At 62.5% G+C, this 23,641-nt stretch overlaps 3 protein-coding genes across 7 annotated transcripts; 2 read left to right on the top strand and 1 right to left on the bottom strand.

Annotated features, from left to right (window-relative positions):
• Nucleotides 1-11,397: 11,397 nt before the first annotated feature.
• Nucleotides 11,398-12,442, bottom strand: TIMM10B (translocase of inner mitochondrial membrane 10B). The gene is made up of 3 exons (XM_085216730.1): nt 12,307-12,442; nt 12,090-12,185; nt 11,398-11,993 (listed from the first exon to the last, which is right to left on the bottom strand). The coding sequence occupies exons 1-3, from the start codon at nt 12,346-12,348 to the stop codon at nt 11,787-11,789; spliced, it is 345 nt and encodes a 114-aa protein (XP_085072856.1). The 5' UTR covers nt 12,349-12,442; the 3' UTR covers nt 11,398-11,786.
• ARFIP2 (ARF interacting protein 2) lies at nt 12,437-18,501 on the top strand. 2 transcript variants are annotated; one of them, XM_085216727.1, is made up of 9 exons: nt 12,437-12,571; nt 13,135-13,242; nt 13,328-13,436; nt 14,616-14,726; nt 15,484-15,599; nt 15,757-15,978; nt 16,295-16,452; nt 16,540-16,714; nt 17,010-18,501. In XM_085216727.1, exons 2-9 carry the CDS (start codon nt 13,144-13,146, stop codon nt 17,163-17,165), a joined length of 1,146 nt encoding a protein of 381 aa, XP_085072853.1. In that variant the 5' UTR covers nt 12,437-12,571; nt 13,135-13,143; the 3' UTR covers nt 17,166-18,501. The 2 variants fall into 2 exon arrangements, with proteins under 2 accessions (XP_085072853.1, XP_085072854.1); XM_085216728.1 differs by lacking the exon at nt 14,616-14,726.
• A 528-nt stretch (nt 18,502-19,029) lies between these two features.
• LOC104916324 (FH2 domain-containing protein 1-like) lies at nt 19,030-22,881 on the top strand. 4 transcript variants are annotated; one of them, XM_085216724.1, is made up of 10 exons: nt 19,035-20,135; nt 20,204-20,265; nt 20,489-20,591; nt 20,661-20,746; nt 20,824-20,924; nt 20,993-21,063; nt 21,131-21,238; nt 21,947-22,017; nt 22,089-22,358; nt 22,430-22,881. In XM_085216724.1, the coding sequence occupies exons 1-10, from the start codon at nt 19,887-19,889 to the stop codon at nt 22,815-22,817; spliced, it is 1,509 nt and encodes a 502-aa protein (XP_085072850.1). In that variant the 5' UTR covers nt 19,035-19,886; the 3' UTR covers nt 22,818-22,881. The 4 variants fall into 4 exon arrangements, with proteins under 4 accessions (XP_085072849.1, XP_085072847.1, XP_085072848.1 ...); XM_085216722.1 differs by lacking the exon at nt 20,661-20,746 and having other exon boundaries at nt 19,034-20,135; nt 22,089-22,881; XM_085216721.1 differs by lacking the exon at nt 20,993-21,063 and having other exon boundaries at nt 19,033-20,135; nt 20,489-20,746; nt 22,089-22,881.
• The last annotated feature ends 760 nt before the right edge of the window (nt 22,882-23,641 follow it).

Raw genomic sequence — 23,641 nt, 5'->3', positions numbered from 1 at the left:
GTGAGGGCACAGGTAAAATGCTGCATTCAGTGGTGTGTGTCTGTGGGTGCACCGTGGAGGTGCAAATGCCCATAAAAACGCACCCGAGGAAGGTCCTGGCACTGGGCATGGGCAGCTCCAGCAGCGGGTGATGCTCTGCCAGGTGGGCTTCCACTCAACTACGCTGCAGGTGGAGCTTTTTGCTCTCTCAGACAAGCAGAAAGAGCTGTTTGGGTGATGGTTGGCATCCTCTGAGGTGAGCTGCTCTCTCTGCTGGGAGAACTGTCTGCTATACAGACTGTGGGTGTGGGAAGCAGCCTCCCGGGGAGATCCAGAGCAGGAGGGGTGAGCAGCTCCTGCAGGGCGGGCTGAGCTCAAACCTTGGGTGACTGAGACGTGCTGCGATCTGGAGAACAGAAAGGAACAGCAGAAAGCCAAGAAACAAGCAGGGCCGTGCAGCAGGGTGAGATAGCAACCGTGGGGTAGATCACAGGTTCACTCAGCTGAGCAATTGCCACCAGCTGTGCAGTGCCTCTGTCTGCTCCTGAGCTCCTGATGCACTGAACAGCTGCAGAGGTCTCCAGCGCCGTGCAGGCTGCAGTGCACAGCCATGTGTCGTGGCTGCGCTCTGCTCTCACCCAGCTTGTTGCCAAAAGCAATTTGGCAGCAGCAGCCAAACAAAGCTGCCTGCTTGCCTTTAGAATAAATTATGTTGCCCAAATATCATAAATCACCAGGGCTGCTGTTCCAAACTGATCAGAGACAACCGCAGAAGGTCAGCGGTGAAGGAGTAGAGCTCAAGAGAAGAATCTTTGCACTCTTCATCCTGAACATGAGCTGTCTTCTTAAAAGTTGAGTCAGGAGCAGGACTGCTCTCTTGTGACACTTAGTGGGCAAAACCCATCCTCTTGGTGTTACACTCATAGACCCCTGCAGAGGCTCCAAACCCTTTTTGTTTTATATGAAGGCAAGGAGAAATGTTCTTCAGCAGTCCCTGGTTAAGTTCTGGACAGAGAGAGCAGTGAGGTGCTGGAACAGCTGCCCAGAGAGGCTGTGGATCCCCGTCCATCCCTGGAGGTGTTCAAGGCCAGCTTGGATGGGGCCCTGGGCAGCCTGGGCTGCTGTGAGATGTGGAGGTTGGTGGCCCTGCCTGTGGTGGGGGTTGGAGCTTCGTGATCCTCGAGGTCCCTTCCAACCCAAACCATCCTGTGATCCACATGAGTGAGCCACAGAGCGGGCAGTGATGCTCTGTGTGCTTCTATCCCAATGGAGAAACACCTCCATGAGTGCAGCAGCCGCTGCAGATGCCTCACGAAGGCATCACCCACAGACAGAAGCAGTGTGAAATTGGCAGCAGCGGGCAGGGTGGAGGGCAGTGGCAGAAGAGCAGTGCTCGTGGCTGTGCCCTGCTGCAGAGCACTGCATCAGAGCCAGGTCCAGCAGTGATGCACAGTGAGGGTCCAGCACAGCACAGATCCTTGTGGCCCTGACTTGAAGTGGAGCTTGGAGCCGCCCAGCACACAGCGAGGCTCTGGGCGCCGTGCAGCCCTGGTGGTGAGGCTCCATCCACTGCAGCCTCAGCAGGGGAGTGGAAAAGCAGCCTCAAAGCTGGCTGCTGCCCTACTGCTGGTCCTGGGAAGGGGGTTTGGCCCCTGCAGGCCTGGAGCTCTGCTCGTGGGAGCGGCAGACACCTGCAGGCTGTGCCCGTGCTGCAGCCAGGAGCCTCACGTTGGTTCACGGGGCGCACACACAGCCAGGAGGGCTGATAGGAAGCAGCACCATGGATTAAATAAGTGCACGAGGGTGGGGAAAACTGCTGTTAAAACTGCGCTGTTTGTTCCAGAGTTGGCAGTTTGGAAGCTCTAGCACAGTGTACTGGATCTGCAGGCTCTAACAGAGAGAACAAAGCCACTGCCAGCAAATGTCTTCTGCTGCACGGAGAAGGAAAGCTGTGTGTAAACGCAGGGCTCAGCTGGAGGTGTTGGGAACATCCTGAATCAGCGTGGTTCCATTTCCAGGTAGTGGAATCTGTGCTCCTGTCCTGGTGTTCTGTGATTCTGAATCACCCCTGCAGTGCCACAACCCAATGGCTGTCAGCCCCAAAGGTGCTGCAGAGAAAGCACCCCTCTGAGAGCCACCACCTGCCTGCAGCTGCTGTTTGCTGTTTGCTGCTGTGGGGGCAGCCAGCAGCACTGCAACCAGCATTGCAAGAGATGAGTTTGGCACAGCTGCACAGAGCCTTCATTAAACTCTATGGGAGAGCATTTCCAGGATGAAGAAACTGAGGAGATTTTTTCAGCTTCTGCGATTGTGAAACTTCAGATTCTTGGCAAGTGAGGCAGGATAAGAGCTGCAGAGGGCTGTTAAGTCGCATTCCAACAAGTACATTTCTTTGAAATCGGTCTCAAGAAACTCGTATTGCACAATGCTGCTTTGTTAGAGCTGTGCTCGGGGGTGGACCATCAGTGCGTGTGCTGCCCACACAGCTGTGGGCAGAGCAGGGAATTGGTGCAGGATTGAAGTGTGCACCTCTGTCTGCTCTGGGGGTCACAGCTGTTCCCGTGTCCCAGCTCAGCCCTGCTGCCGTTCCGAGCCTCATTCAGAGCAGGGGCTGCAGCACTGCTCTGGTTATTCTCCACTGCTCTTTTATCTCCTGGCCCTGATCTGGTATTAAATGTGGAGGTTGGTGGCCCTGCCTGCGAATGGGGGTTGGAACTTCATGATCCTTGGTGTCCCTTCCAACCCTGAACTGTTTTCTGACCGGCAGAAAGCCAACATTTCCTCTCCCTGCTGTGCCACGCAGTGGGGCAGCTACCAAGGAAAAGCTGTGACCTGTGCTGTGGCATCTGGATCGGGACGTGACAGTGGGAACCTGCTGGGCTCCGCTTTCCTCTCAGCCCCATTTTGGAGGGGAGGAATAACTCTCAACTCTTGGACAGGGGAGATAACAGCAGGACAGGGGAATGGTTGGAAGGTGAGGGAGGGCAGATTTCAGTTGGATGTGAGGGGGAAGTTGTTTGCTGTGAGAATGGGGAGGTGCTGGAACAGCTGCCCAGAGAGGCTGTGGATCCCCGTCCATCCCTGGAGGTGTTCAAGGCCAGCTTGGATGGGGCCCTGGGCAGCCTGGGCTGCTGTGAGATGCGGAGGTTGGTGGCCCTGCCTGTGGTGGGGGTTGGAGCTTCGTGATCCCTGAGGTCCCTTCCAACCCTGGCCGTTCTGTGATCCTGTGAATAGCTTTATGCTTCTGTGCCAGGCATCCACCCAGGGCAAGCACTGCAATGCTCCTGCAGTCTCCATGCTGTGGGCTGCTGGGATCCATGGCACCAGTAGTGGATGGGAGCAGGAGCTATTGATAGGAAGGGGGGAAGAAAGAAAATGGTTTTGTTGGACCTCATGAGAGCCCTTGAGAAGGGTCATGGAAAATAGTTTATAGAGCCCAGAGGCTGCAGTGTTCCAAGGGTCCAGGCTGCTGCTGAAGCCAGTATGGACCAGTGCTGCTCTCCTGGCTGCTGGAGCCCAACACAGTGGTGCCCAGAATGGTCCTGCTGCAGGAGCCTCCACGGCCCAGTGCTGCCCTGTATGGCCCTGCTGGAGCCCAGTGCTGCCCTGCATGGCTCTAATGCCACCCTGTATGGCCCAGCACTGTCCTGTACGGCCCTGCTGCTGGAGCCCAACACGGCGCTGCCCTGCTGTGCCCTCTGCCCAAGCCAAGGGATGCAACTGCTGCTCTGTTCTCCCTATTTCTGACCTCCCATTTCCCCTCAGTTTCCTAGCTCACAGCACCACATAACCTCACTGTGACAAACACTGCCGTGCTCTCCTCTGCCCCCCTTCCTCAGTGGGTTGGATCAGGTTCAGTTTCCATCACCGCCCCAGGTCTCCATCCTGCCCTGTTCAGGGCTTCCTCCTTTCCTCATCGGCCTCGAAAGCCATCGGTGCTCACATACCTGCGGAGCAGCAGGCAGTAAATCTCTGCACTGCCCTTTACAGCAGAACTGGCTGTTAATAAATCCCATGTTTTGTTACTGCACTCGGTCTGCACAGTGTTAGTAAACACAGAGGCAATGGGTCTGGAGCCAAAATCTGCTCCCAGAACACTGTGTGCGGTGCTTATGGCTCCTTAAAGTGCAGACAGACAGAAGGACACGGATCCCTGCTTTTCTCAGTGCTGCCATTGCAGCCGCATTGCAGCTCGGTGGGAGCTCAGAGCCCGGGGAGTGCTCCGTGCTGCAGTGAGCAACAAGTTAAACTAACACTCCACCACTGGCAATTCAGAAAACGCATCCAAATTTGCTCAGTCCTGTTCAGAACTGGAAGCTGACGTCAAACGCTGTGAGTTTATGTCCCTTTATTTTTATGTTCTCCTTTTCAGCTGGTTCCAGCCTCTGCATATGCAATTCAAACGCATTGGCTTCGCATCAGCCCACGGCCATGCAGGTATCCCGGCTGGGCTGTGCGCTGTGCCTGCACCCCCCGGCTGCCTCCCACACAGCCAGCACTGAGCGATGAGACCTTTGTGATGGGATCCTTGCAATGGGCTCCTCGTGGCGGGGTCCCATGGAAGCCAACCCCCCTCTGCCCCCACCATCCATCCTGCACATCCTGTGATGCTGTGTTTGCAGCACTGATTTCCCCTGCAGAGCCCACAGGTGCACCCCGGCGATGTCCTGCACCCGGACGGCTTCCACACTGCACAGAAATTCCCTGCACGGCCGCCGGCCACGAGCACAGCCCTGCCTCAACGGTGCCGATTCGCAGTCGGAGAGAAAAACCCTCTGTGTCCGCATCCGTCAGAACCTGCAAAGCCGCACACCGTCCTCGCACACCGAGCGGCCCTTCACGGCATCGCAGCCGAGCGCGCGGCTCGGGAACAGCCGGGAAGGGCTGCGGGAGAGCAAAGGAGAACGAGGACAGAATGAAGGACAGAAGGCGGCGAAATGGGCAGCCGAGAGCCGTTCTGAGCGGGGCTGCGGGAGAGGCAAAGGGATTTCCAAACGGAAAGCGAAGGGCGGCGCCGTGCGGCTCCGCGCATCCCGGCCCGGCGCTCGGCTCGCGGCTGCCCGGAGCGTCCTCAGCATCGGCCTCAGCGCCCCATCGCGACGCCAGAGCGAGCCCTGCCGGTGCCGCGAGGAACGCCGCTCTACGGATGGAGGAAGAGGGTCCGGTTCCATTTTTGGCAGGCGGTGCCACCTGGCAAACGCGAGCGAATGTCCGCGCTGCGCTCCACGTGCGCGTTCAGCAGAGCCGCCCGGCAGCAGGCAGCGCCCAGAGGTGCGGAATCACAGAATCACGGAATGGCCCGGGTTGAAAAGGACCACAGCGGTCGTCTCGTTTCAACCCCCTGCTGTGTGCGGGGTCGCCCACCACCAGACCGGGCTGCCCGGAGAAAATGGAAAGCAGTGCCACGAAGGCGGGGAAGAAGCCAACACGATGAGCAGATGGCACTGAACTGCAGTGTGCACACCTGTGCACGGTGCTCCTGGGCTCTGCAGCACCCAGCACAGCTCAGCACAGCTCAGCGCAGCACCCAGCAGCTCCAGGGAAGCATGAGGGATCCCCTGTAAGCAGTGGTGCATCAACACGTATGGAGGGCACAGCTCTGAGGTCTGGGTGAGACCGTGGAGTCGATCGCTTGTCTGAAGAATCCAGAAAGAGCAGAGATTTGATTCCTACGTATACACGTGCTCTGCCCAGCTCTGTGTGATGCTCAGCCCCAGGCTGCACTGGGGATGCTTTCATCATCCATGAGGAAGAGTTTCTTTAAGGAGGAGGTTGTCAGCATAGGGACAGCTTGCAGGGGTGGGGCCTCCATCCCTGGGGGTCTTTGGGGGCTGTGTGGATGTGGCACTGAGGGATGCAGGCTGAGAGTGGCACACGGTGGGTTTCCTGCTTTTGGCTGTGGTTTTTCTCCTCCCAGCAGAAGGCACAGTGCTGCATTTTGGGGCAGGATGCGAGTAATGCTGATAACACACCAATGTTCTGAGCAGTGCTTACACTGAGCTCCAGCAATAAGAGCCAACGGGACATGGAGAGCATTGGCATTTGTCCCCACAGTGCCTCCTGTGTGACAGCCACTGCTGTGTGAGGGATGGGCCGAGCAGCTCCTTGTGCTGTTCACTCACACACAACTTCTGCTTGGTGTGCAAGCTGTCCTTATCTCAGCCCATGGGCCTCTGCATTTACAGCAGTCCTGCTATCCAAGCAGTGGAGATTCCAATGATCTGACATCCAAAAGGAATGGGGAGGTGTCTGCGTTTCCTTCCAGGTCACATTGCAACTGTAATTATGGGCAGGGCAGGAGCTGAGCAGAGTGGTGGCTCAGGGCACATCCCAGCAATGTGGATTTGGGTCTGCATGGAACCATAGAATGGCCTGGGTTGCAAAGGAGCACAATGATCATCGCATTTCAACCCCCTGCTGTGTGCAGGTCACCAACCAGCAGCCCAGGCTGCCCAGAGCCACATCCAGCCTGGCCTCGAATGCCTGCAGGGATGGGGCATCCACAGCCTCCTTGGGCAACCTGTTCCACTGCCTCACCACCCTCTGCATGAGATGGCAGAGACACAGAACATCAGAACGGTCTGAGCAGCAGCCTGCAGAGGGAGGAGACACATTTATTTGAGGCTGCACAAATCAAAGAGGTCCTTGAAGCCACAGGGTCTATTCTCTCAGGGCTGAAGGCTGCAGGAAGAGCTCAGCAGCACAGGCTGAGGGCAGGACAGTTTTCATGTTAAGTGCAGCTATGGATGGGACAACCTCACTGCAGGTACAGCGTTGTTCAAAAATCAAATCTATAAATTAATGGAAGAAGAATGCAGCAGGGAACACTGATTACAAAGGCGCTGTGTCTGGCTGAAGTGCACACTGCAGTGTGTTCAGGGGGAGCATTCAGAGCAGCAGTGAGCGCAGCAGATTTCATGTACGTTCATTCTGGCAATGCTTTTTCCAGTCCCAGTGTATGTCAGCCAGACTGGTGCAGCATGGGCTGGATAAGGGGAAAACAGTTGGGACGTGGCCCAGGCCATGGGCTGGGGGCTGCAAGTCAGCACAGATGAGTCACAGGCAGCAGAGTCCCTTGGGAGAGCACACCAGGACACAGCAGATTCAGCCAACACCAGGAAGCAGCCCTGCAGATGGGGCAAAATGTGCCATGCTGTGCAGTGCTGTGCTGTGCTGTGCTGTGTAGTGCAGTGCTGTGCTGTGCAGTGCTGTGCTGTGCAGTGCTGTGCTGTGCAGTGCTGTGCTGTGCAGTGCTGTGCAGTGCTGTGCAGTGCTGTGCAGTGCTGTGCTGTGCAGTGCAGTGCAGTGCTGTGCAGTGCTGTGCAGTGCAGTGCAGTGCTGTGCAGTGCTGTGCAGTGCTGTGCTGTGCAGTGCTGTGCTGTGCAGTGCTGTGCTGTGCTGTGCAGTGCTGTGCAGTGCTGTGCAGTGCTGTGCAGTGCTGTGCTGTGCAGTGCTGTGCTGTGCTGTGCTGTGCTGTGCAGTGCTGTGCTGTGCAGTGCTGTGCAGTGCTGTGCTGTGCTGTGCCGTGCAGTGCAGTGCTGTGCAGTGCAGTGCTGTGCAGTGCTGTGCAGTGCTGTGCAGTGCTGTGCTGTGCAGTGCTGTGCAGTGCTGTGCTGTGCTGTGCCGTGCAGTGCAGTGCTGTGCAGTGCAGTGCTGTGCAGTGCTGTGCAGTGCTGTGCAGTGCTGTGCTGTGCAGTGCTGTGCAGTGCAGTGCTGTGCAGTGCTGTGCTGTGCAGTGCTGTGCAGTGCTGTGCTGTGCAGTGCTGTGCTGTGTAGTGCTGTGCAGTGCTGTGTAGTGCTGTGCAGTGCTGTGCTGTGCTGTGCTGTGCTGTGCTGTGCAGTGCTGTGCTGTGCTGTGCAGTGCTGTGCAGTGCTGTGCAGTGCTGTGCTGTGCAGTGCTGTGCTGTGCAGTGCTGTGCTGTGCTGTGCAGTGCTGTGCTGTGCAGTGCTGTGCTGTGCTGTGCAGTGCTGTGCAGTGCAGTGCCGTGCTGTGCTGTGCAGTGCTGTGCTGTGCAGTGCTGTGCTGTGCAGTGCAGTGCTGTGCCGTGCTGTGCTGTGCAGTGCTGTGCTGTGAAGTGCAGTGCTGTGCCGTGCTGTGCTGTGCTGTGCAGTGCTGTGCTGTGAAGTGCAGTGCTGTGCCGTGCTGTGCTGTGCAGTGCCATGCTGTGCTGTGCAGTGCCGTGCTGTGCTGTGCAGTGCTGTGCTGTGCTGTGCAGTGCCGTGCTGTGCTGTGCAGTGCCGTGCTGTGCTGTGCAGTGCCGTGCTGTGCTGTGCAGTGCTGTGCCGTGCTGTGCTGTGCAGTGCCATGCTGTGCTGTGCAGTGCCGTGCTGTGCAGTGCTGTGCTGTGCAGTGCTGTGCTGTGCTGTGCAGTGCCGTGCAGTGCTGTGCTTTGCTGTGCTGTGCAGTGCTGTGCCGTGCTGTGCCATGTCAGGCTTCACCGTGCCATATTGCACTGTGCCAGGACAGGAGGGCACAGCTCTCCACTGACACACGTAGGCTGTGCCTGTACATCACATAGTGCTGAATGTGGAAAAGTGCTGCTAGACCCAAAGGAAAGGTTTTCACCATGTGGAGTTTCACACACTGTAGCTGAGGCTGAGCAAAGGGAATCTGCCTTGCAGTAACACTGCCTCCACCACAGCCCAGACTCAGTGCAGGTCAGCATCCCTGCCTGCACACGCAGGGCTCCTCGAGAGGCCCAGTGCTCTGCTGTCCTGTGCAGTCGTCTGCACGGCCCAGCTCCTTCGCTTCTGTGCCTGCCTTTGGTTCCCAAATTTGGTTTCATCAGATCTCCACCCACGAGCACCGACCACCTGCAGTGCCGTGGGTGGCTGACACAGCTGGGCACTGCTCACACTGCTCCCAGCCCTCCTCCCACACAGCTGCTATCAGCACGCAGCCTGCTGCCACGGCCCTGGCTCCCTGTGCAGCTGGGTCTGTGGCCACAGGCTGCCTCCTGCCACAGGAGAAACCCAAAGAGGAGAATCCCAAAGTGGGGCTGTGCCTGGGATGCTGTGAGAGGAGGGCAGTGGTGCAGCAGGGTGCAGGAGGAGCCCACCTGCTTGATGCTCCCCCTGACAGCTTATGTACTTGCTGGAGAACATATCCAATCTATACCCTGTCCACAAAATGGAAAATAATCTTAATGGAAATTAATCTGCAATTTTAACCAGATTTTTGGTTTTCCCATAGTGTAAGCAATGAAGGCTGACTCATCTTGATTACTGGCAGTTAAAGACCTTACATCTGTGTGCATTTGTCTGTGCTTCAAAGTGCCAATTAAACACATCAGGGGGAAGCTAGAGAACAGAGTATCCTGACCATAGGATCATATCATAGAATCATAGCATGGCGTGAGTTGCAAAGGAGCACGGTGCTCATCCACTTCCAACCCCCTGCTGTGTGCAGGTCTCCAACCAGCAGCCCAGGCTGCCCAGAGCCACATCCAGCCTGGCCTTGGATGCCTGCGGGGATGGTGCACCCACAATCCACCTTCATGTCACAAGGAGCCTACCTGCAGTGAGGCATCACTGGGCACTCCAGCACTGCGGCTCTCCAGCTGAACACAGTCGCTTCAGGACAAGAACGCAGTCTGCTGGTTTCATTACATGGGACCACGGAACAATTTGAGTTGTAAGGGGCTCTTGAAGATCAGCTGATCCAACTCCCCTGCACCAAACGGGGAGACCCACAGCTCCATCAGGGCCTCACAGCCCCATCCCCTGACCTTGGGTATCTGCAGGGATGGGGCACCGCCGCCGTTCTGGGCAGGCTGTGCAGTGCCTCAGCACCCTTACTGTAAAAACTTCTTCCTTATATCCAGTCTAAATCTCCTCTCTTTTAGTCCGAAACCACCTCCCCTTGTTCTGTCACACAGACCCTGCTGAAGAGTGCATCCCCTCCTTTCCCACAGCCATTCGATGTACTGCAGGATGCTCTCAGCTCTCCCCACAGCCTTCACTTCTCCCATCTCTCAGCCCCAGCTGTCAGCCTGTCCTTGCAGGGAGGCGTTCCATTTTTGTGGCTCCCTTCTGGATGCTCCCAACAGGCCCATGTCTCTCCACACCCAGGTGCAGAACTCCAGCTGAGGTCTCTCAGTGCAGAGGGACAGGATCCCCACAACAGCAGCGTTAGACTGCCGCACTCACTTTGCTGTGCTCTCACACCCTGGCACACGCAGTAACTGCTCTCCATTTGTTCGGATGCCTCCCAGGGTAGGTTTCAGCTGAACACAGCCACACGTTTCAGCTCCACGTTCTCACGTTCCTCACGTGCTTTCAGACTCCAACACCGTGAGAAGGGGCAGGAGCTGTGCACAAACAAACTGCAGAGGCAGTGGTGGCAGAACTTGTGGGACTATGGGGGACCTGAATAAAGCTCCCTCTCCCTCCTCCCCCATGAAGATAAACATTCGGCTGCTTTTATATTCTGACCCCTACTTGCTTCTTTCTGCACCTACTGGGTTGATTCCATAGCAAAGAGTTACTCAGCTGTACTGCACTCAGAGGGGGGATGAGAACACAGCAGATCCGTGTTGTTGGTGTGGGAGCTGCATTACACAGCTGAGAACAACAGCACGAGGAAAAGCCTGGCTGGAGACATGAAACAACGATGCAAGATGGAAATCAGCTCTTGGAAAGAGAAATCCCTGCTGCAGCCAGGGGTTGGATCAGATGAACTTCCAGCCTCAGCCATTCTGTGACTCCATGAGTCCCAGCCCTGTCCACGCTTCCAGGAAAACAGCTGCTGCAAAGCACTGAAATGAGGCCAGCACCAGGGAGGCCCTGGGGTGATCTCTGCGTGTGCTGCACCAACCCCAGTGGGCAGACAGGAGCAGGAGGGCTGTGCCAGCCAGGCCTGCCCCAGTGCTGTGTGTTCTGCATGGGCTGCAGCACTGATCTGCAGCACCCATTACAAAGTGGGCATGCTCAGCCTCACAGCCTGGACGTGGCCAAGGCTGAGCAACCGCAGTCTCACAGCAGCACGTGGGGAGACGGTGCTGCTCTGCAGTTCTGAGGGCTCTGCCACCCCTCATGCCAATTCATGGCCATGGGCTGGGCCCAGCTGTGCTGCAGTGGGCAGCCCCTGCCATAGAGGCACGGCTTGTTTGGTCTCATAGAATGATAGAACGGCCTGGGTTGCAAAGGCCCACGATGCTCATCCAGTTCCAACCCCCTGCTGTGTGCAGGGTCACCAACCAGCAGCCCAGGCTGCCCAGAGCCACATCCAGCCTGGCCTTGAATGCCTGCAGGGATGGGAGCCTGCAGCCTGTTCTGATGCCATTCCAGCAGTAAGGACAGAGAGTAAGGAAGGGTTCCTAGAAGGAGCAGTGGAGCAACGTGACCCCAGCAGGATGCACTGTGCAGGGGGTACTTGTGGAGCAAGTCTGTCTGCCTCCATGCCACGCGAACAGCACAGCACTCATGAAATGTTTTATTAGCCCCATGAAATGGTGTCCTACAAATACAAAAGGCTCAGTTCTGGAGAGCGAGAGCCCGGCGCTGGAGCAATGGAGAATTCAGCCGGGAGCTCCTGGCCTGAGCAGCAGCTGCTACGGCTTCCCTTCTTTCTACCCGCAGTGCTGGCAGACCGCCGCTGGCTGAGGCCACCAGGGTGGGCGGCCTGGCTGCCGGTGCAGACGCAGAGGAGAACTGGGCTCTGCGCGGCCCGGCCGTGGTGCTGAGCAGTTCCACCGCTGCACACCGATGCCTCGGTGCCATCAGGGGCCCCGCCGGCAGCCGTGCCGGGCCCGGGCCGTCCCGCAGCCACCTCTCAGCCACGGAGGCACACCAGACCCGCGGCTCCGCTACGTGCCCGGGGGCCCCGCGGGAGAGCCGTCAGGAGCCGCGCGGGCAGCGGGCGCTTCGGCGCCGTCCGGTGCCGTCCGCTCTGTGCCGTCCTCCAGGCGGGCGGCGCGGCGCTGCACGATGCTGGGCATGAGAGCCACGTAGGCGCCCATCAGGCGGTGGTTGGCACGGATCAGTTTCCCGGCGCAGCCGTCCAGGCATCGCTCCTGCGGGCGGAGCGGCTCGGCTCGGCTCGGCACGTCCCTCTCGTCCCGTCCCATCCCTGCCGCACGCCGCCACTCCCCGGCCCGGGCCCCGCTCACCTCACGCCGCGACAGCAGCCGGTAACCGAGATCGGAGACGCAGCGGCGGAAGCAGAGTTCGGTCATGCGGTTGTACACCAGCAGGAAGTCCCGCAGCTGCAAAACAGCGGCCCGCACGGTCACAGGGCCCGCACGGCCGAGCCGAGCCGAGCCGGGCCGGGCCGGGCCGGGCCGGGCCTCCCGCCCCCCACCCCGCGCCATTCCGCCCCGCCCTCACGCTGCGGAGCTGCTGTTGCTGCTCAGCCGCCGCCGCCTCCATGCCGCGCCGCGCCGCACCGCACTTCCGGGAAGGACGGGCACGCCCCCCGTCCCGTTCCAGCGGCACTTCCGCCCGGGGCGCCGCATCTGACGTCACTTCCGGTTCCGTCTCCCGGCGCCCCCCGCGCGGATCCTGACGCTGCTTCCGGCGCGTCCGGGCCGAAGCGGATCGGGGCCGCGGAGCCTCCGGGGCGGGGGGGCCCAGCGGGGCCGGGGCGGTGCAGGTGGGCGAGGCCGGGGCTGGAGGGGCGGGGTGAAGGCCGGGGCTGCGGGGGGCCGCGCCGGGTTCCGGGAGGCGCCGGCCTGGGAGCCCCGGGGCCGCCGAACGGAGCCGGACCTGCCGAGGCCGCGCTGTGAGAAACCCGGCCCTGCGGCTCCGGGCCCCGATCCGGTGCTGCCTGGTGTTGGCAGCCGTGGGTGCTCGGGTCGCCGCCGGCCGCCGCCTTCTCCTCCTTCTCCTCTTTCTTCTCCTCTTCCTCCTCCCGGGGGTCGTGGCGCGGTTGGGGTCCGAACGGCGGCTGTGAACCTCGGGAGGGGCCCGGAGCTTCCTCCGTGCCGGCCTCGGGCCGCGGGCTCAGCTCGAGGTAACGGCGCTCGGGGCCGGCCCGGAGCGTGCGCTGATGCTTGGAATGCGGCCTGACCGGTCTGGCCGCGGCCCTGCCTCGCACTGCGGACGTGGCTCCTGGCTCCGACTCAGGGCCCCGCGCCAGCAGCTGTAGGGTGCGCGGCGCTGGACGAGGAGGCGCGGAGTGGCCCGGCCCCGTGCACAGCCTCTGCATCCCTGCAGGCCCTGACAATGTCGGATGGGATCATGAGCAAAGCTGCCACCATGGAGATCCCCATCAGTAGCAACGGGGATGCAGGCAGCCTGCCTGAGGACGATGGCCTGGAGCAGGTATGGGGCTGGGCTGGGAGCTCACATCGTTCCTAGGGAGTGGGTGCCTGTCCCTATGCCTCAACTCTCTGCTCTGCTCCCCCAGGACCTGCAGCAAGTGATGGTATCAGGGCCCAACCTCAATGAAACCAGCATCGTATCTGGTGGCTACGGGGGCACCGCTGAGGGCATCATCCCCACCAGTGCCATCAAAGGTACAACAGCTTCCACGGGGACAGGGCTGTGAGAGGTGGGAGCCTGGGTGGCCTGGTGGAGGGCTTAGGGAAGGGCTCGGTGCTGGGGCGAGGAGCAGAGCACAGCACAGGCCACCCTGCTGCACCCTTGGGCAGGACCAATCTCAGTGTTTCTGCTCGCAGCTGAGGCTGTCCTGAGTCACAGCCACATGGCCCTGCAGAGCACAGCCTCCTCACAGCCCCAGTGCACAGCACTGCTGCCACCCAGCTGCTGGTGTGGGGCTGTGACTTCCACCCCTCCCCTACACGTGCCCTAGGCTTACAGGCAGCCGTGGAGGTGTCTGGCTCTCATGTAGATGCAGGGCTTCTGCTGAGGGAGCTGCTCTGCCTTCCTGAGGCCCTGGTCTGTGATGCGTGGGCTCAGCTGTTGGGCATCCTTCTGGTGCTGGGGAAGAGCCCTGAAGATGCACAGCACTGGCAGAGCTGTGGTGGCTGTGCCTGAGAGACACCTTTCAGGCAGAGAGGGACAGGGCAGAGGGGTACTGAGCCCCAGACTCTGCCTTAATGCCCCATTTTTGCTGTTGCTGTCAACCTGTGAGCCCCAGGCACTTCAGAGCCTGACTGTAAATGCTCTGTGTTGCAGGGATGGTATCTATGGGCTTCTGGGGAGCTGCTGGTGCTTCACGCTTGGAGCCACAGTGAGCTCAGCCAAAGCAGCTCTGCCCCGTCCATCACTCTCACCTGTTCCCATTTCACACAAGTCTGTCCCAGCTCTTGGCCAGTTTGGCCCATCTGCTGCAAACAGCTGTTTTCACCATGGGCCCTTCTGTGCTGTGCCAGGCTGAGCGGGTGAATTAGCATAGGCTGAGGAGAGATGGGCTTTTGCTGATAGCCTGCTGTGGTGGGGGGAACTTGGTACAGTGGTTCCCTGTGTTTGTCAGCCCTGGCCTGTCCCAGCTCTCAGCCTGGTGGCATCTTGACGCCAGCCTGAGGATGGGGAGGAAGCGGGAGAGGAGCCTGGGTGCCTCTGATGTGATGCTGTCTGTCCAGCTGCCGTCTGTGTCTACTGATTTCACATCACTCTTTCGTCTGCTCCCCTGCTGCCATCCTTCCTGCATGCTCATCCTGTGACCTGGTTGTTCCTGCCCTCGTGCCTTTCACACCACCCCACCTCTTCCCTCTCTGCTCACCTCCTGCCAGCCCCTCCATTTCCAGGCTGTCTTGTCCAACCTCACTCACCCCGAGGACCATCCATCTCCCCCAGTGCATCTGCCGCCAGCAGGATGGCCAGCCAGGCTGGTGCTTCAGCAGGTACTGCAGCCACCCCAGCACCCCATGGTGCCACGCAGCCTTTCGGCCCTCCTGTCTCAGGCTTAAGGCACCCGATGTGTGTTGTGTTTCTCAGGGTCAGCTTCTTGCCCCGCTGTGGTGGAGAGCAGCCCGACGTGCGCCTCCCCCAGCAGCTGCGCCCACTCTCAGTCCTTGTGCTGGCGGCGCGCGCGGCACTTCCAAACCACAGAGCACCTGGCAGTGAGGCTGAGCTGTGCCTGGCTGTGGGATGCACTGTGTGCCTGCCTGGCCTCTCCTCCACCCGTGCCGTGCTCAGGAGCACAAGGAGTACTGCCCGGCACAGGAGCACCAAGGCCACTGGTGTGCAGGGCCACACTGCCAGCAGCTCTGCAAGCAGATGGGGGGACAGCAGCTCCCATGTGGGCAGCAGCCACTGCTGTCAGCACCAGGGCCTTCGTTATCAGTGTCTAGAAAGGTTTTGGGGACCAGATTCTGTGCTGCAAGAGCCCAAATCCCGCTTCCTGCAGGCAGATGACAAATCACACAGCACTGAGGGCTCTGTTGAGCCCGGTAGCAGTGCCTGACTGGCAGGGGGGAGCTGCTTGCCCGCATCGCATGGGGCTGCCCAGGGTGGATTTGCCTGCACCAGGAGCCCGCTTTGCTTGCACTTTGTCAGGGCTGGCCCTGGGAGCACCAGCCCTGAGGGCACTGCCATGTGGGGCGGGCAGCCCAGCCTGCATCCAGGCCCTGTGCTGAGTGTCAGAGTGCTGTGTTCCAGGCTCTGGGCTTCATCAGCCTCATCCCAGCCCACCGGTCGGAGGGGAGGAGGTTGTCCGCGGGATCGCTGTGGAGAAGTTTGACATTGTCAAGAAATGGGGCATCAACACATACAAGGTATGTCACATCCCCGGCTGTGCAGCAGGGCGGGGAGCTGGGCAGGGGATGAAGGAGCTGTGACGGATGGGGAGTGCATCTGGGCACCGATGCAGCAGCCCTGCAGGGATGGGAAGGGATGGGGCCCTGACAGCCCCTCCCTCTGCTCCGCCTGCAGTGTACCAAACAGCTGATCTCAGAGAGGTTTGGCCGGGGCTCCCGCACGGTGGACCTGGAGCTGGAGACACAGATTGAGCTGCTCCGGGAAACGAAGCGCAAGTACGAGTGTGTGCTGCAGCTGGCGCGGGCTCTCACCAACCACTTCTACAGCCTGGTGCAGACACAGCACGCCCTGGGGGATGCCTTTGCGGACCTCAGCCAGAAGTCTCCTGAGCTGCAGGTATGGTGGGGCTGTGGCGTGTGCCTCGTCTCTGCTGTGCCTGGGAAGGAGAACCAAATCGACCCTGGGGTCTCCGCAGCACGGCCCGGGCAGCGCTCTGCCGGCAGCACCCCTGGGCACGTGAGGGAAAGCAGGAGGAGGCTGAGGGCAGATGCCCTTTGTGATTGCCCTGGGGCTGGGGAGAGGTGTGGGGCTTTTGCTGCCGGCTCTTTGTGGGCACAGCTGGGGCAAGGCTGGGTCTGGGCAGTAGGAGGAGGGAGGGGGCGTAGCAGGCTGTGCTGCCACAGCTCCTCACCCACCTTCCTCCCTACACCAGGAGGAGTTTGGTTACAATGCAGAAACGCAGAAACTGCTTTGCAAGAATGGTGAAACGCTACTGGGAGCTGTTAACTTCTTTGTCTCCAGTATCAACACGCTGGTAAATAAGACCATGGAGGACACGCTCATGACGGTTAAGCAGTACGAGACAGCCAGGTAGGACAGCAGTGCGGCCTGCGGGCCTGGCTGTGGGTGTTGGAGGGACTGCTCTGTAGCCTTTTGACTCTTGGTGTTCCTGCACAGGCTGGAGTACGATGCGTACCGCACAGACCTGGAGGAGCTGAGCATGGGCCCCCGGGATGCCAGCACCCTGTGCCGGCTGGATGCAGCCCAGAGCCAGTTCCAGAGCCACAAGGACAAGTACGAAAAGCTGCGTGCTGATGTGGCCATCAAGCTCAAGTTCTTGGAGGAGAACAAGGTGGGGAAGGCCACAGGGCACAGGACGGGGCCCTGCCGTGCACGCGTGTCCCTCGGCCTGCCTTGCAGGCTGCGCAGCCTTGCTGCTCTGTGCTCAAGGTGCGTTTTCAGGGAGCTGTGAGGGGAAGAGCAGGTGAGCACCCGTGCTCCTGCCTTCCACCTGCAGTGGGTGACCACCTCCCAGCTGGCTGCTGCAGCTCTGCGCTGGGCAGGCCTTGTCCTGGCCCGTTCCTGCCGTCCCGAGGTGCTGGGCAGTGGGGCTGGGGTGGCTGCGTGCTGACTCCTGCTCTCCCCAGATCAAGGTGATGCACAAGCAGCTCCTGCTCTTTCACAACGCCATCTCTGCCTACTTCGCTGGGAACCAGCAGCAGTTGGAGCAGACTCTCAAGCAGTTCAACATCAAGCTGAAGACCCCTGGTGCTGAGAAGCCCTCCTGGCTGGAGGAGCAGTGAGCCCCCCAGCCTGCCCCACCTCGTGCCCCAGCCGGGGAAGCCATGGACCATAACTGGGACCTCTGACCGCTGGCGCAGGGCCAGCCCACAATCACGAGCGGTGAGCTGGGGCTGCAGCCTCGGCCCTGCTGCTGCAGGGGGCACCAATGGGGCAGGGACCTGGTTAGGGGCAGGTGGAGCTCTGAGTGGGTCACTCCCCCTGCCTGGGAAGGCCGGGGCTCCCCCAGCCCGGCAGAGTCCCATCCTGCCCAGCCCTGTTCTCCCTCCCCAGTGCAGACCCTTTAGTGGGATGGTGGGTGCCTTCCCAGGACTCCGCAGGCCAGACACTTCCCTCCCCGGGCTGGGCTGCTCAGACCCCACCAGGCACCTTTGTGGGACGGGGATGTGCTACAGCCTCCCACCGTCTCCCCGTGGTGCAGGAGGCTGCGTGGCTCCACGTGTCCCAGCTGCCTTCCCTGCTGCTCTGAGCCAGGCTTTGCAGGGCCGGGCAGGACGTGCCACCACCCTCTGCCAAAAAAATGTTTATTTTGAAATGAAGACAAAGCTGCAGAGGGGTGGCATTGGGACTCCCGGGTCCCCTCCTGGACCCCGAGACGGGTGGACGGGGTCCTGTCCTGGGGCTCCTGTCTGCTCCTAGCCCCAGGCCTGCCCCGTCCCCTCTGGCAGCTGCTCTTACACTCCCCCAGCCTGGCTGGTTCCCCTACCCCCACACTACACTCCCCTCAGCGATGGGCCAGTGGTGCCTGGCTGTCTCCCAGGCCTCAGCACCCATCCCCTGGCCGGGGCTTTGCCAGCTCCCACGGGTGGACGCAGGAGGGTTTGGCCACGGCCCTCGGGCTGAAGGCCGCTTTCCTGGGGGGCTGCGCTCCCAACCCTCTGGAGGCAGGTGGGCAGCCCCACTCCCTGAGCCCCGCAGGCACCCCGAGGGGTGGTGGGGACTCAAACCAAGGACCAAAGGGTGGCTGCATCCCGGGGACGCTGCACGTCCCTGTGTGCGGTGCGGCTGCGCCTCTGCGTGTGGCAGCGCTGGGGCTCTGCCTGCCTGCTATCCGGGGGTGGGGGAGCTCATCCTGCTCCAGCTGAGTGTTGCTTCTAGCCCTGGCCACGTGCAGCACTTGGGCACTTTCTCCTGAGACAAGACAGTTTGTTTTTCTTGCTAATTTAATTCCTGGTAATTTAATGTCTGGATCTGACACCCTCCTCCCCCCTCCCCCTGTTTCCTGGTGAAGGTCTGACCCCCTTCTTCCCTCCCCACTTCTGTAAGACTCCAGAATAAAACAATATGGATCAGAATAAAACAGAACAGATCAGAATAAAATAGTGTGGATGAGAATAATGTGGTGTGGATCCCTCTGTGCCCAGCACAGCCAGACCTAGATATGGGGATTTCCTGGATGCCAGTGACCCCTGAAGGCCTGTAGCTGGTTCTGCTGTAGGCTGCAGTTCTTGTCCCACTGCTCCTTCTGTGGGACTCGAGCTGGGGCCCTTGTGGGGCACAGCATCAGAGCTCCCCATACTCTCCAGCCCACACCGGACTTGCTGCCTTGGCTGCAGGTGCTGTGTGTCAGGCTGGAGCCCTGTAAGCACTGGGGAGCGCTACCTCCTCCAGCCAGAGCTCCGTGGATAAGGGGGACGAGAAGAGAGGGGGACAAATTATTGTGTTAATCATCTCCAGCGCAGAGCCAAGAGCGCCCCGGGGCGGTCTGGCACCGGGTTTAACGCGATCCGCAGGTGCTTCGCAGCGTGGCAGCGCCTGAGGCTGGATAGGAGGAGCGCAAGGAAGAAAATGCATCTCGGGGCAGGACGGGGAGAGCAGTGAGGGCACGGCTGGGAGGCTGGGAGCGGGAGATGGCGCGGGGCATCCAGCCTTGCGCCGAAGTCCTTCGTGGGCCCTTTCTGGTGCGGCCGGCAGGAGCGGTGCCGGGGGTCGGGCTTTTGCCCCGGAATGAGCTCGTGTTGCGGCCCCTGAGCCGCACCGCACCGCCCTCTTGCAGCCCGGAAAGCAAATGGGATCCTGGGCTCCATCAGCAGAGGGGCGGCCAGCAGGGACAGGGAGGTGATTGTCCCCCTCTGCTCTGCTCTTGTGAGGCCCCATCTGCAGCACTGCGTCCAGGTCTGAGGACCCCAATACAAGAAAGACAGGGAGCTGTTGGAGAGGGTCCAGAGGAGCCACAAAGATGATCAGGGGCTGCAGCACCTCCCTACAAAGCCAGGCTGAGGGAGCTGGGCTTGTTCAGCATGGAGAAGAGAAGCTGCGGGGTGACCTCAGTGCAGCCTGCAGGACCTCAAGGGAGCCTACAGACAGGAGGGGAGTCAGCTCTTGGAAAGGGGAGATAACAGCAGGACAGGGGAATGGTTGGAAGGTGAGGGAGGGCAGATTTCAGTTGGCTGTCAGGGGGAAGTTGTTTGCTGTGAGAGTGGGGAGGTGCTGGAACAGCTGCCCAGAGAGGCTGTGGATCCCCGTCCATCCCTGGAGGTGTTCAAGGCCAGGTTGGATGGGGCCCTGGGCAGCCTGGGCTGCTGTGAGATGTGGAGGTTGGTGGCCCTGCATGCAGCAGGCAGGTTGGAGCTTCGTGATCCTTGAGGTCCCTTCCATCCCAAACCATTCTGTGATTCTGCCCCGCCGGCGCTGGATCCTCCCGAGGCGGAGCCGAGGCGGGGCGGGGCCGTTCGGGCCCGTAAGAGGAGCGGGGCGGCCGCGCTGATCCCCCCCGCCCAGCCATGGACTCCCAGCGCAGCCCCGCGCCGCCGCCGCCGCCGCCCCCCCCGGCGCTGCCCTCCCCCCCAGCAGCCGTGCGGGGCGAGCGGTTGCGGGCGCTGCACTGGGAGCCGCTGTCCGCGGCGCGGGTGCGGGGCCGCCGCTCGGTGTGGGCGCCGCGAACCCCCCCGCCGGTTCTGGACCTCCCCCGACTGCGGCTGCTGTTCCGGGAGCCCCGCGGCGCGTCCCCGGGGCAGCGCCCGCCGCCCGTGGTGAGAGGCGGCCGGACCGCCGCGTCTCCGTTGCCGCGCCCCGCGCTCTGACCGCGCCGCACCCGCAGGCAGCGCTGCTGGAGCCCAAGCGGAGCATCGCCCTCGGCGTCCTCCTGAAGCGGCTCAAGCGGTGAGCGGGGCTGGGGGCACCCGACCCCGAGGGGGTTTCGGAGTCCCCCGGCCCCGTCCCGGGGGGGCACGGAACGGGACCGTGCCCGAGAACGGGGGCGCGGCGGGGGGCTCTATCCCTTCGAGAACGTCCGTGCTCCTCGGGGGTCCCGATTCTCGAAGAGAATCGCCGCTTCTGGCGGAGGGTTCCGTGCTCCTTGAGAGGTGCTGACCCGCTGTCCCAGCCCGGTGCGGCAGATCGTTCGGGACGTCGAGGAGGGCGTCGGGGCGCCGTACGGCGCGGAGCTGCTGCTGGAGTTGTCCCGGCTGCTGCCCGGCGCCGTGGAGGTGAGACTCGGGGTGGGAAAACCCCCGGCGACCCCCGCTGACTGCCGGCTCCTCCGCCCCCCCTCGCAGGTGTCCCGGCTGCGCGCTTTCTCTGGCTGCCCTCAGCAGCTGCCCGAGCCCGAGCTCTTCATGCTGCTGCTGCTGGAGGTGCCCAGGTGGGAGCCGGGAGGGCTGCACGAGGAGTCGGGGGGATCGTCCCGCTCGCTACACCTCCCCGACCCCCCGCTCGCAGCTACGCGCAGCGCCTGGAGCTGATGGTGCTGCAGGAGGAATTCTCCCCGCGGCTCAGCGCGCTCCGCGCCTCCATCCAAATCCTGACCGACGCCGCCGAGGGTGAGTGTGCGGCTGCGATCGGGGCGGAGGGTCGCGTCCCCATCGCGCTCACCGCCCGCCCCCCGCAGAGGTGGTGCGGTGCGAGGAGCTGCACGCGGTTCTGCACCTCGTCCTGAGCGCGGGGAACCACCTGAACGCGGTGAGCGGCCCCCGCCCGCTCCCCCCCCGCGGCCCCGCGGCCGCCGTGACCGCGCGTCCTGCCCCAGGGCGGCTACGCGGGCAGCGCCGCCGGGTTTCGCCTGGCCTCGCTGCGGAGGCTGCCCGACACCAGGGCCAACGTGCCGGGCGTGGACCTCCTGCACTTCGTGGCCATGGTGAGCGCCCGCGGGAACGGGGGGGGAGGGGTCGTCGTACGGAGCCGCTTCGTGATGCGGGAATCCCGCTCCGGACCGGCTGCGTGGGGGGATCCCGCAGCTCCACTCGCGCAGCCCTCCGGCTCCGTCTTTCGCTCGAGTTTTGCTGAGTGCCCGTCCGTGGGATGCCGCTCCTCCCCGGCCCGGCCCAAGGTCGCTCCCACGCCGCAACCCCCGCACGGAGCGCGGTCCGCCCCGCTCAGCTGCTTTTCCCCCATCCCCCCCCCACCGCCCCGTTCCGCCCGCTTGGAGCAGTCGCTCCCCCCATCGTCGGCACCGGGGAGCCCCGCGCAACCTCCGGACCCCCCCAGCTTTGTTCTTCAGACGGAAGCGCTCAGCTCCGTGTCGCGGTTGGGTCTCGCCCGCACCAACTGCGCGGTGCTTTGAGCCGTGCGGTGCGCGCTGCTCTGGGCCGACCCCGCGGACAGGCAATGCCGCAGCGTCCCGTGCGGTGCACTGCTCCCGGGGCAGCGGCCCCGCCTGCCCCAGGGGACGCCTCGGGGCCGCTGTCGCTCTCCTGCCATGTCACTGCCACGCGCTTATCGTGTCCCCGTCGCACATGTCCGTCTTATGCTCCTATTGCGTCCTTATCGCGCTCCTGTCCCGCCGCGGTGGTTCCCCTGTCGCGCCCCTATCGTGTCCGTGTCACATCCCTGTCGCTCCCCGCAGGAAGCCGCGCGGACGGACCGACGCCTGTTGGACTTCCCGAGCAAACTGCCGCACGTGGGCCCGGCCTCGCGGTGCGGTAACGCCGCGGACACGCGCGGGGCCCGGCGGGGCCGTCCCGGAGCTGAGCGCGGCGCTCCCGTAGGATCGAAGAGGCGGAGGTGGAGGCGGAGCTGCGGCGGCTGTCGGCGCGCGTGGCGGAGGCGCGGGATGCGGGAGCGGCGCTGCGTGCGGGGCTGCGGCCGTTCGTGCGGGCGGCGGAGGCGGAGCTGCGAGCGGTGCGGGCGGAGAGGGATCGGATGTGCGGAGCGGCGGCGGCGGCGCTCGACTTCTACTGCGAGGAGGCGGCGCCGGGCGCGCTGCGGGAGCTGTGTGCGGAGCTGCACGGCTTCGCGGGCCGCTTCCTGAGCGCCGTGCAGGGAATGCGGCCCGGCCCGCCCTCACGCCGCCTCTGGCCGCCCCGCTCCGCCCTCACGCCGTCTCCGCGCAGGAGAACCGCGCCCGGGAGCAGTCGCAGCTCCGGCGGCAGCAGCTCGAACTGCAGCGGGACAAACGGCGTTCCGTCGCCACGTGCTCGTTGCGGGACGCGGAGCTCGACGGATCCGCCCGACCCCTCCGCGCCGCTCCGACGCTGCTCCGGCGGAACACGGCCCCGGCGCTGCCCGAGCTGCGGGGCGGCCCCGAACCCCCGCGGCCCGAGAGTTTCCCCTCCGACCCGCCTCCCTCCGCCCCCCCGCCCGCCTTCCGCCTCTCCGCGCTGTTCTCTCGATGGGGATCCAGCCGCGCTCCCCCCGCGCCGTCGGGCGGCCCGGCGCTGTTCGGCTTTTTGCGGCGCCTGGCGGGTGGGGCGACGCGCGGAGCCCCCCCGAGCTGAGAGTCGGCGGGTTTTATCTTCCCCTGTGCTTCTGTGTAACGATAATAAATGCTTTGGAACTCCTGCTGTCCTCCCCGGGCTGCGGGCTGTGGGATGTACAGCGCGGAACGCGAAGTGCGGCACGCGGGGTGAGGTGTGGGGGGTGCGGAATTTCGGGCTGCTGACTGCGCAGCTGCTTCCACCGCCCCCCACCCACCCGAACCCGCTGCCCGCAACCGTTCCGTGCCCCCCTCCCGCTCCCCCCACCCCCGTAGCACAGCTGTGTGCCCATCACTGCGCTCTTTGTTGTCCCCGCGCGGTGCCGGGACGGGACGGAACCCCCCCCCCAACCCCCCCAGTCCCTTTGTTCTCTCCTGTCAGGCTGCAAAGTGGCACTGAGTGCGGGCTGCGGGGTCAGCCTGAGCTCCTCCGCACTGGAGGTGAAGGGAGCGGGACAGGGGGGCCTGGGGGGCTGGGCAGGATGTGGGGGGCTGTGGGACCCTGAGAGATCCACAGTGGGGTCAGCCGTGGGGTCAGACCAGGCTGCACATCCAGCAGTTCCCCAAATTTGTACTGAACACACCTGCACAGATGGAGACTGCGGTGCCTGTGGGCAACCTGGGTGTGGGGAAAGCCTTTCCCCGGATGGAGCCCGGCTGCACCCGCAGCTCTGCCTGTGGATTCTGGTTCCGCTGTGAAGCACAGTGCGGAGCCCGGCTCTGGCTGCGCATAACCTCCCCGTGGGAGCTGGTGGGTTGCTGCTGGGTCAAAGCTCTCCCGAAGGCTGAGCAAGCTCCGGTCCCTCCGCAGCTCCCTCCTCGCAGGGCAACCGTTCCCAGAGTCCC

The sequence above is a fragment of the Meleagris gallopavo genome, chromosome 1, assembly GCF_905368555.1.
Source record: "Meleagris gallopavo chromosome 1, MGAL_WU_HG_1.1, whole genome shotgun sequence".
In the NCBI taxonomy this organism is placed as follows: domain Eukaryota; kingdom Metazoa; phylum Chordata; class Aves; order Galliformes; family Phasianidae; genus Meleagris; species Meleagris gallopavo.
Note: the sequence above shows the minus strand (reverse complement) of the source record. Positions and strands in the feature narration are given on the sequence as shown.

Coding starts and splice junctions, on each gene's coding strand:
- TIMM10B (XM_085216730.1), bottom strand. CDS start 12,348: ATGGAGGCGGCGGCGGCTGAGCAGCAACAGCAGCTCCGCAGC. Junction 12,186..12,306: donor AGCAACAGCAGCTCCGCAGC/GTGAGGGCGGGG, acceptor GCTGTTTTGCAG/CTGCGGGACTTCCTGCTGGT. Junction 11,994..12,089: donor GGCTGCTGTCGCGGCGTGAG/GTGAGCGGGGCC, acceptor CTCCGCCCGCAG/GAGCGATGCCTGGACGGCTG.
- ARFIP2 (XM_085216727.1), top strand. CDS start 13,144: ATGTCGGATGGGATCATGAGCAAAGCTGCCACCATGGAGATCCCCATC. Junction 13,243..13,327: donor AGGACGATGGCCTGGAGCAG/GTATGGGGCTGG, acceptor CTGCTCCCCCAG/GACCTGCAGCAAGTGATGGT. Junction 16,715..17,009: donor AGTTCTTGGAGGAGAACAAG/GTGGGGAAGGCC, acceptor TGCTCTCCCCAG/ATCAAGGTGATGCACAAGCA.
- LOC104916324 (XM_085216721.1), top strand. CDS start 19,887: ATGGACTCCCAGCGCAGCCCCGCGCCGCCGCCGCCGCCGCCCCCCCCG. Junction 20,266..20,488: donor CTCCTGAAGCGGCTCAAGCG/GTGAGCGGGGCT, acceptor CCGCTGTCCCAG/CCCGGTGCGGCAGATCGTTC. Junction 21,239..21,946: donor TCCTGCACTTCGTGGCCATG/GTGAGCGCCCGC, acceptor CGCTCCCCGCAG/GAAGCCGCGCGGACGGACCG.